Genomic DNA, 12,360 nt, shown 5'->3' with positions numbered 1-12,360 from the left:
TTTCAAACATACCCCAAGCCTACATGTTATGAATTTTAACTAAAAAATATTTTCCTATTAACAAAGTTTTCATTCCCCCCCTCCCCCTGTTTTCAGCCTAAATAAAACAAAATCAACATCTAGGATATACTCGTTGATGGATCAATAGTTGATTATTAATTACATTGATTTTACAAACAGGATGTCAGCAACGAGCTAAGATGTCTAGAAGTAGTTAGGATCTATATAGGTAATGGAGACTGGTTAAACATTAAACATCCCTTGATACTTTGCAAACCCCTTGCCTGCACCAACTACCAGCAACCCTTAACCCCCATCTTCTGCACTTATCTGAACACGATGGTGTATATGCAAAGAGCATACCTACACCTTCTTCTAGGCTGGTGGGATAATACATATGTAGAGTTGTTGAGTGTAGTAGTGCTTGTCTCGAAGCTCTGTTACTACTTGGTACTTGCTACTTACTACGGACCTCAGTACACATTCTTATTAATTGACGTCTTGGGCTGCACCATCTTCATTATGCATTCGCATGCTTAGCTTATATTCCCGTGTGTGCTTTCGTACAACCTTTTGACGGGTCAATAGGTGGTCTGCTGCTCATGTACGATCTAATATCCCTGAATGTATTTATTTAACTGAGGGAAAAAATTTTTTGTTTCACTGAAATACTTGTTTGAATAAAATCTATAAAATAATTAATTGATTTAAAGAAATGTTTTTTATCAACAATAAGCTGATATTGGACATTCATTCCATTTTAGGAATGATGGATATGATGTCACCCATTTGATTAACATTGTAGTCACTTTTAACGCTTACTTTTATTTGTTCATCAAATGGGTGACGTCATATTTAACACACTTATTCGCATTAAAATAATGCATTTTGGAAAACTGAGATTTACAGTGTAAGTACTAGTAGTGGATGACGGATTTGCATAAAACATGATTCAAACATTGCTTTTAGTGATGGAATTGGTTGGAAATTTCTTCAAAGTAATCAATGACAATAAAAATTATAAAAAGGATTTTTGTTTGATAAAAAGTTAGATCTCTATGTTGGATTAAAATATTGGTACATAGAAATAATATTTAATTATACTCATTTTCTAAAATAGAAAATAATTTGAATGATTACATCTTCGTCTGTGAGTCAAGATAATTTATTCAAATATTTTAGCATTACATTTGTAAAATTAAAAAGGAAAGAAAACTGATTCAGTCAGTTCGGAAACTAAAGCTATCAGTAATACTAGACTGGTATTGCGTACAGGAAGGGTAACAGTATTCCAAGCGAATCGAGTGCAGAGCAACAGTATATACTAGGCAGGGAGTCGAGCTTCGAAGGAGGAAAAATCTAATAGACTGACGAAATTGAGTTTAGACCCTGTAAGAAACTAACGCTCAGTTCGCGAAGCGATCCAGGGCTATCGATAGATATCACCCTATTGCCAGAATAAAATTCAGTTCGCATTTGAATCAGCTAGTAGTAATGCAATCTATTAGTCCACCCTAACAGCCAATGCTTTAGGCTGTCGATATAAAGAAAAAATGACATTGTCGACGTATTTTTAGCTTTCTATTATATATTTACATTTAATATCCCTTTTAGTTAATAATAAGTTGGAATTTAGACATCAGACCAGTGTGTATGTGTGTGTTGTAATGTATCTCTCGATTAAGGATAAAAGAAATAATAGTGAGCTTTGGAATTGAATGAAGATGCACTCAGACGATCATCTGTTTTGATAAGTTTCTTTTGCTAACAGTCTTTTTTGGTACAATGGGAGTTAAATGGATACATTGCTTATATCATCAATGTGATCAGAATGGTGGTGATGATAGTGGAGATTACATTTTCAAACATTTGTTTAATCGAACTTTAAGACTTTCATTATATTTATGTCATACATTTTCTAGCATAGCCTTTTAAAGTTTAATTAAATTAATAATGATTAAAAATTAAATAAATAATTACATTTTTGGGATTAAAAATTAATGATAGGATAAATAATCTCATTTTTTAAATTAAGAGTTTGTTATTGAATGAAATGATCTGTTTTATTTAACAGTAATAAAATTTATAATAAAATGAAAATAGTTGCAATGTTTAAAAAAAAAAGATTTTATTGAATCGAATTAAATTTATTGATTTCTTAACAACAAAATCATAATGTGGATAGCATTGATCATCAAATAGTACAGACAAGTCTAATGCTTTCTATTCACAACTACACAGAAAAAAAAATTGAGTAAAATTTACCCCACAAAGTAATTCGAGTAAAGAGTAAAATTTTACCCTTCGGGAAAGTACAATTTGTTCTATATGTAGAAGGGAAGTTTATTAAAACTTACAAAAAAATTCTACAATCTTGAAGGGTAAATTTCACTACCGACAAGGGTAAAATTTTACCCTCCAAAATGGTACAATTTGTTTTACGAAAAAAAAACATTTTTGAAAGCTCACGGAAAGGTTGTATTAATCTGTAAGGTAAAATTTATTATATAGTGGGGTAAAATTTTACCCTTAACCTAAATTGTTTTAAATTGTAGGCTGATTTTTATTCAATTATTTTCCAGTGTATAGTTCAATTATTCATTATATTTTTTTAAACATTTGCATAAATTATTTACCCTTTCATGACATGAGAATGTATTTAACATGAGAAGAGAAGAGACATGAGAATTTATTTAAAAAAAAAAAAAAATGCTTCGTTTATTTGAAATAAAATATAGCAAAAAATTTGATAAACAAACATTTATCAAAACCGGAAACCTAAATAGATCTAAAACTTTATACAGACAAAATGCACTTGTTTTTTATCTACTGTCACGTCTATGAGTACAGAAGATAGACAGTAGCTGATAGGAGGATGAAAGCGGTAGAGAATGGAATGTAAAAGTGGTAAAAAAAGAAAAAAATATATATATAAAAGAAGAAAAAAACACTCTCACAGACAAGAAAAGCCGACGGCACAATTTTCATGAATTATGTAGAATATTGGGGAGGTATATTGAATTTGGTGAATTTTACGGAGGGTGTGTTACCGGATGCGGAAACGAATGGGCATGCGGGAGAGTTGAAATCCGCGAGATGTGTGGATTGGACTGATGTTGGTAGTGGTGGTTTTGTCAGAGACGCATGTACGTAAACAACAGGAAAAAATAAAAAAAAAAAAAGACTCAGGAAAAATAATCGAAAGGTGGATAAATATCGAAAGATAAACAACAGATTGCGTGTAAACGAGACAATATTTTTGCAATAAAAAAATCGGTAAACAATAAGTTGTTTAAATAATTCTCTAAGACTTTTTTATAATAAAAAACATTTCCTTCAATTAATTAACTATTTTTTTAGCATCCTTAATAATAATAATAACAAAAAAATGTTTTTAAATAACAAATAAATATAATTGTTTAAAAAAACACTCTAGCGCAACGAATTAATATCAAAATGGTGGTAATTATTATTATACATTCCTCTTCGTGATAGGTACTCTCTAAAATTAAATCAGTGCAAAACAGTGAATATTCACTGATTAATTAATTAATTATTAAGTTTCGTAATTGTTTAAAAAATCAAAAATTAATTGTTTAGTAGGGAAGTTTTTTTCTCTTCTTCTGAAGGAATAAATTTAAAAAATGAAAAGCAAAAAAAAAAGAATAATTTGGCAATTTTTCCAACTCTTGTTTAGTCTTTGTTTTCCCTAAAGCCAATTTTTTGATTTGATTTTTTCTAATAAAAAGAAAAAAGTCGCGGACATCGAGGCGGTAAACATGGCCGCGGGGCTTTAATCTAGAGAAATACTGAATAATAGACATGAGCAGAGTGTAGTGGATGCAGTAAGAGAGTATATAGGGACGCCGATTGGCTTATGTAGTATTCAACGCAAGCCTTCTCCAGTACAGAGAAAACGAGAGTCGTACAAAGGCGTGCTCGGGATGGGTATTACTCTCTTCTAATTAAGTTTCGTTTCGTGCTGAAGAGCATTAAACACATTGTCAATTGTCGTTTAACCTTTTCACCACTCGACTACCCACCGAAAAACATTCCTTTTATTCATCTCCTTTTTTTTTTCTTGCTTGCAGGTTTTTCCTCAAATTCTTCCTCAAATGTAACCAGAATTGTTTAAAAAATGCTGGCAATCCACGAGACATGCGAAGATTTCAAGTAAGAAGCTTATGATGATTTAAAAAACCATATCCAACCACGATATTGACTATTTTATTTATAGGTAATAATTTCAACTCAAGTTGGAGTAGATGGTCCCCTTCTAGCAGTTTCTGATAACATGTTTGTTCATAATAACAGCAAACATGGCCGCAGGGCTAAACGATTGGATCCAAGTGACCACGGTGAATACAACAGTAAGTTGATATAAACTCTATTTGAAAAGAAAAAAAAATTAACTCATATTCGACTTTAATTTGTTCTACTACAAAAAGAAATTTTTTAGACAACTTGACACGATGAATTGAGTAATCTTACAATGAGTAAAAATATAAAAATGGTTCGAATTAAAAAAAAATATCGGAAAAAGTTACTAGATTTTTGACAAATGTCCCTTGATTAGATTTTTTTGCAGCAAAATCACTAGATTTTGAGAAAAAAGTCCCTGTTTTCCACACCAATCTTAAAAATGAAGGCAAAAAATTCCTACTTTTAATTAAAAGTTGAGAAAAGTTACTAGATTTCTGATAAATGTCCCTAGATGGAATTTATGAATGACTAAGATTGTTAAATTATAGTAGAAAAATCCATACTTTTCGTAAATTATGAAAAATTACTAGATTTTTTTAAGAAATGTCCCTAGATTAGATGTTTTGAAAGCAAAATCACTAGATTTTAAGAAAAAAGTCCCTGTTTTCCTCACCAATCTTAAAAATGAAAGCAAAAAATTCCTACTTTTAATTAAAAATTAAGAAAAGTTACTAGATTTCTGATAAATGTCCTTAGATTAAATTTCTTAAAAGCAAAAATTATAAGACTAGTAAAAAAAAAAGTTCCTATTCGTTCCTGGCAATCTCTGAAAATTACTTTATTCCGAAAAAATAGTTTTTTTTATTCTACAAACAATAAAAGTCACTAAATTCTCACAAATGTCCCTGTTTTGACGTTATAATTGATAAAAGTTACTAAATTCCAAAAAAATGTTCCTAGATTAAACTTAAAAACAGCAAAAATAACTAAATAGATAATAACAAAAAAAAAATCCCTATTTTTACTTCAAGATCAATTAAAATTACTAGTTTTTCCTTCGAAAAATTCCAAACATATGTTGGAGTAAAAATCACGCTATGTTGCCTTAATCTTTACCTCCTTAAAATTATTTTTACCCCAAAATTTCCCTAGTATAAAAAAATCCCTACTAACAAATATCAATAAAATATATATTGTGCCTCATTCACTACATTATTTTCTTTCACTCAAATGAATTAACCTGACCTGTCAAATCCCTAAAACTTGAAAAAAAAAAATATCCGCAATTGAACCTCCAAAGTGTCAATTTTCCCCACTGGTTAAAAGCAAGTTGGTTAAAGTTATAATTGTAATGGTTTTGGACGACAAGCATCAAAATTGGCATACAACGCGCCCTCATGTTTATTATATTCCTCCCGAATTATTCGATTGACATTGCAATAAATGATGAACACACTGGACTTTTATTAACACGAGGATTATTTTTTTCCCCTCGCAGGACATTAAATAGTTCCACTTTTACCGTCCGAAATGTCAATAGCATGTATACGTGTACGACTCTGACAGTGTGATGGTAGTAAAAGTGAATAAAAAGAAAGAACTAAGAGATCACAAGAACAAATGGAGAAAAGGGGAGTTGGTGGGTACACTAGTACGATGAGGAGATGGCCGGGGGATGAAGTCATAGGGCAATTCAGCAAAGTTTGGTGTCGGCCGCGCATACAAACGGCTGATATCGCTACTTGACTCTCTACCCTAGTGGCTATATATACTAGTAGCTTGGTTGCCTTCCTCTTACTGTGTAGTAAGACAAGATGTAAATCAATGGAAAGCAGCGTCGGCGGCAAGCGAGAGTAGAAAACGAAGGATCCGCCATTCCATTTTCTTGTAGATTTCAAGAGTTTTTTTCCCCTATTCTTATTCTTCCCAACACTTGGGCTCACTTTTTCTCCTACACAAGTTCTTCATCACAATACTGATTCTTCAGTACCTCCCCCAAAGTCTGATTCTTGCAGTCTATTTTCTTCCCTCTTTTACTGCTTGTTTCCTCCCCCCTCCCTCAAACACACACTTTGAAAAGCGCGAAATTGACGATTATATCCTTATCCATTTAATTCTCCTCTTCTTTTCTCTTCTGCTTTTTGACTCAGTCTATTAATGTCATTGAACTAAGATGAATAGCGTAACATTTCTCTTTCTTCTTTTTTTTGCAAATGTTTTTCCAATGAATGAATTTTTTTTCTGAAGTTAGGTTTATTCTAATGATTGCTAATGGTTTTACAGGTTTGTATCCTGCATTACCATTACAAACTCCTTGCATAAAAGCGATATCACCTAGTGAAGGTTGGACCTCTGGTGGATCCACCGTCATTATCATTGGAGAGCATTTTTTTGATGGACTCCAGGTTGTCTTTGGATCTATGCCAGTTTGGAGTGAAGTAATGACTCTTTTTCTAACATTCATCTCCATCTCCTTTCATCAGTATAATTAACTTGGCTTTCTTTTGTCCAACAGTTGATCACAGATCATGCAATAAAAGTTCAAACACCTCCTAGACAAGCACCTGGAGTAGTTGAAGTCACGTTGTCATATAAAACCAAACAATTTTGCCGAGGATCACCTGGAAGATTTGTTTATGTTTGTAAGTAACAGAAGATCAAATGATTGATCAAGATGATCACCAATCATATAGATCTAAATGATGATATGTTTTCAGCTATGAATGAACCAACGATTGCTTATGGTTTTGATCGGCTACAAAAATTGGTTCCCCGGCATCCGGGTGATCCAGAGAAGCTGTCGAAGGAGATAATTTTAAAAAGAGCAGCAGACTTAGCAGAAATATTGTACAGTATGCCTAGGACAGGTAACTCATCATTGACTCCGGGTGCTCCAAGAAGTCCTACTGGTTCGAGTCATCCACCAGCACCACCAACATCCACTTCCAATACAGCTTTCAACTCTTACACAGGTCAATTAGCTGTTACTGTTCAGGAGAATGGCGGTGGAGGAGGAGGAGGAGGTGGTGGTGGCGGTGGTGGCAGTACAGTCAAATGGACAGATGGTGCGTTAATATGTATTTACCTACTATTTATCTCTTTAACTATTGTAATTGATTTAAACAAATATTTAAAATCTTGGCTATTATGTGATAATGATAGATGTATGTGTGGGTTTAAGTTGATAATAGTAGTTAACTAAATTCAAGTAATGACTAGGCAACAGTACTGTGATAAAGAGCCATGGGTTACTCACGCGAGTTTGTCTCTGACCGGGCAGGTTTCTATTTTTAGACGGAAACTCTGTGAGTACGGGAACCAGTGCAGCTAATAGTGGTGGTGGTGGTGATGGTGGTGGTGGTAAAGGTACCAACAACAATGTAGCAGGTGGTGGTAGCAGTGTCGATGCTTATAGACAAACCAGTAGTGTTAGTCCAAGATGTACTAGTATTATGACTAGCAATGGCAGTTCTGTTGGATACTGTACTAGTTCTGCCAGCACACCTCTCAGCTGTCACAGTAGCACTGGTGGTAGTGCTGGAAGTTACTCTTCTGCAGTCACAAATCCCTATACTGCTGCGAGCCCAACTTTTTATACTTCTCGTAAGTATTTTATTTATTCATTCATCAACATTTCAAATTATTTTTATTTATCAAATAAATCAACTGCATGATTAGCAATCAATCATCTCTTGGACTTTAGATATAATTATTAGATTAAAAGATAATTATTATCTTAGTTATCTTATTTTTTTAATAATAAAATAGTATTTATTTAATATTTTTAGCGCATGAACAATACGGAATATTTTATTCATCGGGAGATGGGAGTGCGTTTGCTCCTGTAATTCGTAGTGGACCACCACCAACAACCTCGGTCATTTCTGCATCACCACATTGGTCCACACAGCATAGCCTTGCAACAGCTGCGCAGTAACTTTTCATGCTGTTTTTTTACATCATCATACCCATCATCATTATCATCACCATCATTTCATACTACAAGTGAGATATCATAAAACATCATAATTAATTATAGAATAATAAAACTATGTATATCTTTCTGTAAAACATAGTAGACACTTTAACTGACATGTTTTTATCATATAATAAGACATATCAGTATGTAATTTATCACCAGTTAATTTTATATCACCAATAAAAAATAGTTACGATGAAGTTATAACAAAGTACTTAGCTCGCACGTCTCTTATAGATTAAAATATTTCTAGGCTTTTTTATTTGATAGCTAATAGTCCAAGATTAATTACACATTGATGAAAAGAATTGCCAATTATGACCAAGTTTTTTTATTCCTATTTTGAATGGTTAAATTATCTTAGTAGCTAGCTGTTAAAAATCAGCTAAAAGTCTTGCTTAATGATCTTGCAATAAATTTCAGACTTCGCAGCAGTGCCATAGATGTCTATTTCTCCATCAATGTATGAATTTTGTGACAAAATAATATAAAGCACGTCCTTGTATACAAGTCTGATTTCAAAAACCTTGGAGTATTGGAGCTGCATCAGATTGTTGCTGAAAGTCTGACCAATTGGTCTAGCACAAGATCCACAAGTAGTCATCAGTGTCTTCATCAAATCTACTGTTGGACTTGAAGCTAGACTCTATCATGATATTCCATCACAAGATCCATACATAAATGCAGAAATAAACACCAATGACACTGCCAATGAAGTCTGCAGTTCTTCTCCAAGATAATTAATCAATTCTATTGCTAATGAGCTGGACTACCAGGGTATAAAACAACCAGGTTGATTAATCCAAAACTCTGATTGTTATGTTCCAGGACTAGGTGATATGGTTGGTACTACGATGACATCATTTAACATGAATCCCTTCATGCTATCTACTTGTAATCATCAAGGATACTCAACTGGCACTGCTGCAAGTTCTCTGTTGACTTCCTCTATCAAATAATTCCCTGAACATTTAACCTTCTCTACCACCAACACTTGGCATCCACTGTGTTTGTTTTAAAGACAAATTTTTATTAATTCGAGATAGAAAATTCATCGATTTGTTTATAATATAAATAGTGAAGAATTATTATTGTGAGATTAAGGTCTCTGACTAGACAAGGTATACATATGTATATAAAATCCAGTCATGTAGGATGTATAGAAGTGTGATTATAACGTAATTTACTTTTTCAAGTAATTATCTTATACAAGTTATGATGTATTTAATTATTAGTTATTATTTATTTTGATATTGATTAATAATTATTCATTATTATCTGATGTATATCAGCGATAAAAAATAATCAAATGCATTTTATAATTCTAATGATAATAATTATAATAAATATAATCATAGAAAAGAATGAGGCATATCTGAATATTGTAAAGATAATTTTTAATTACTAGTGTATTAATATTTTTTTTATTCTTTAATTATTTATTATCATCATTATTATTTTTAAATATTCATTGATAAATTTTATCATGTATGTACATTGTCTTCCATCATGTGCGCATGTTTTTGTGGTAACATCTTGATAAAAATGTATTTTATAGAAATTTCATGGCCAAATGAGTTTTAACACAAAAAAAAAAATGATAATAAAATAATTAGGTAATAATTAATAATCATCAGAAGAATAATTATTATTATTATTTTAATTGTTTGAATAATTCAATCAATTTTTTAAATACAGATGAAACAAAAAAGGCTCTGGTAATAATTATTAACAATAAATATTATTGCTTCTTAATGGTAAATTTTTACCCTCTTAATTAATTCATAAAAATATTAACATATCAACAAATGTAGATTTAATTAATAGTAATAATGATATTAATTGTAAGGTTAAGGACTCAGTACTTGATTATTATTTTGTAAAGAAGCTAGAGAATGTGGTAAAATAAATTATTTAATTATTTAACAACATTTTTTGTTGTGGCCAATAAAAATACTCTAGTGAATCAGAAGAAATTTATTAATGTTTTAAACTTTAATTTGTAATAAAAGTATTTAAAAAAAAATAATAATGAGTCTTTGAAAAATATTATGAGACTTTGTTTATTAATAAACATTCAGATAAATTTTATTAATTAGTGAATTAATATAAACAAATAAATCAAGCTTTGTTAATAACAAATAGATGGAGACATGTAATTATTTTACAATATATTTATTTATGTGTTAATTTGAAGACAGTTAATTAACCACATGATAAAAATTCAATTAAGAATATTTATTAAACTGATAAACAATTATTAATTAAGGGTTTTAATTATTATAATGGAAAAAAAAAAATTTTTTTAATTCAATGTTTATTAGCTTCTAGATAATGATTGAGTATAGAGTCTCTTAACTTTAAATTAAAATAATTTGTAATGCAAAATCAACAAAGAAAGTGAGAATTTATGAGTAACATATTCGAAGTACAACCTCTCTAGTAATAATAATCATTAAAAAATAATCAAAACAATAAATTGTTTAATTTAATAAACAAAAAAAATTGTTTGAATAATTTATTTTTTAAAGACTTATTGCATAAAATTATCGATAATAAATAAATTTTGCATAAAAAATTGAATAATTACTGCATATAAATCATCATTTTGTAATAAAATTGTTTGAATAATAATTGTTAATTTACTAATTTTACAAAAGTGGTATGGATAGATAAAAAAATTATTGTTAACACTGTCAGTCGCACAAACAAAAGAAACCCATACGCGAGCTAGAAAATCCACAGCAAACCTCATAGGAGGTTGTACAGTAGTAAACTCAATCAGTTTCTATGCATGCTCCGCTCGACTCCCGGAACACAGTCCCGGCTGGTAATTGGTCTATTTTTTGTCACATCATTGTTCGTCCACTCTGCTTACCGCTCTCGCACCTCCGTGTCCCTACTCTCCTCCACGTGTCAGCTCACTTGTCACTATCTCCGTAACTCCCTCACACAATAACTCCATGCTGCAACTCTGTCCCTCGGTACCTGTCTCGTGTCAAACTGCTTGACCTCGAGTACTTCCCTCGCACCCCCACCCGCGCCACCTATAGCGACCGGCAGCACCGGCCCCCTCATCTGCCCGTCCCCTCACTCGTGTCCATCCCTCTGTCACCACACCCCTTACGCGGCTAATCTATCGGGCTCATATTCCTCCCGCATACCCCTTTAACGCACTTCTGTCTTCCCAAAAGTAGAACGACGACAGAAATAAAAGCTAATTTATATAATAAAAGTAAAGGAGCAAATAAAAGTCAGATAATATAAGATGATATTAATGAAGAAAATAAATAAATTGATATTAATATAAAATAATAGCAGTAATAATAACAACAACAATCACGTAAAAAAATATCAATTTCCCTTTATATACATTTCAATGTAGATAGATTAGTAGATAAAACTACTAAACAAAAACTAAAAATTATTAAACAATTTGCTAATAATAGTTTCTGTTTTTGCATATCGTTGGAATTGTTAGATTTTATGTAAAAATAAAAATCACGTCATATACTTTCTTATGTGCAGATTAAAATGACTATTGACATAATAATAATACTAATAATATTAATACTAATAATAATAATAATAATAAATAAATAAATAAATAACTCATTAATTCATTCATCAATTGATATATCAACAAAATATATGTATATATAATTCTGTTAAATACAATATGTAAATCATTAGCAATAATTTCATTACCTATTTCGAAATGATTTTATTTATCATACAGTGTTGTAAACATAACACACACGTGAGCTATTGATTAAGGCTAGGCTTTACTAACCTCAAATCACCTCAAATTTTTCTCGTCAAACTGTGCATTTTTTATTAGTTTTTCTCATGTGAAAAATATTTAGGAATATTCAGAAAAGTGGCATACACATCGGAAAACAAAGATTTTTCGTACCAGTGTAATAATAATCGTAGAATAAATAACTTTTCAGTGAAGGGCTCATGACAAGTGCATCCGCCATGACACCTCAAAATTCACTGAAAAGTTATTTATTCTACGATTATTATTACACTGGTACGAAAAATCTTTGTTTTCCGATGTGTATGCCACTTTTCTGAATATTCCTAAATATTTTTCACATGAGAAAAACTAATAAAAAATGCACAGTTTGACGAGAAAAATTTGAGGTGATTTGAGGTTAGTAAAGCCCAGCCTT

The 12,360-nt window shown here is 31.1% G+C and overlaps 1 protein-coding gene across 1 annotated transcript in view; it reads left to right on the top strand.

Moving 5' to 3' along the window:
- kn (EBF transcription factor knot) overlaps positions 1 to 9,394 on the top strand; it is a 52,452-nt gene extending 43,058 nt beyond the window's left edge. Inside the window, exons 7-14 of the mRNA XM_035090644.1 lie at positions 4,092 to 4,173; positions 4,238 to 4,370; positions 6,487 to 6,641; positions 6,719 to 6,845; positions 6,921 to 7,268; positions 7,498 to 7,806; positions 7,992 to 8,208; positions 9,011 to 9,394. Of these exons, the coding sequence (XP_034946535.1) occupies positions 4,092 to 4,173; positions 4,238 to 4,370; positions 6,487 to 6,641; positions 6,719 to 6,845; positions 6,921 to 7,268; positions 7,498 to 7,806; positions 7,992 to 8,140 (1,303 nt within the window). The 3' untranslated portion in view covers positions 8,141 to 8,208; positions 9,011 to 9,394. The remainder of the gene's footprint in view (positions 1 to 4,091; positions 4,174 to 4,237; positions 4,371 to 6,486; positions 6,642 to 6,718; positions 6,846 to 6,920; positions 7,269 to 7,497; positions 7,807 to 7,991; positions 8,209 to 9,010) is intronic.
- Positions 9,395 to 12,360: the final 2,966 nt, after the last annotated feature.

This window comes from Chelonus insularis, unplaced genomic scaffold (assembly GCF_013357705.1).
Source record: "Chelonus insularis isolate UGA/USDA-ARS -01 unplaced genomic scaffold, ASM1335770v1 contig_85_pilon, whole genome shotgun sequence".
Lineage (NCBI taxonomy): Eukaryota > Metazoa > Arthropoda > Insecta > Hymenoptera > Braconidae > Chelonus > Chelonus insularis.
This window is presented reverse-complemented; position numbering and strand designations above follow the sequence as displayed.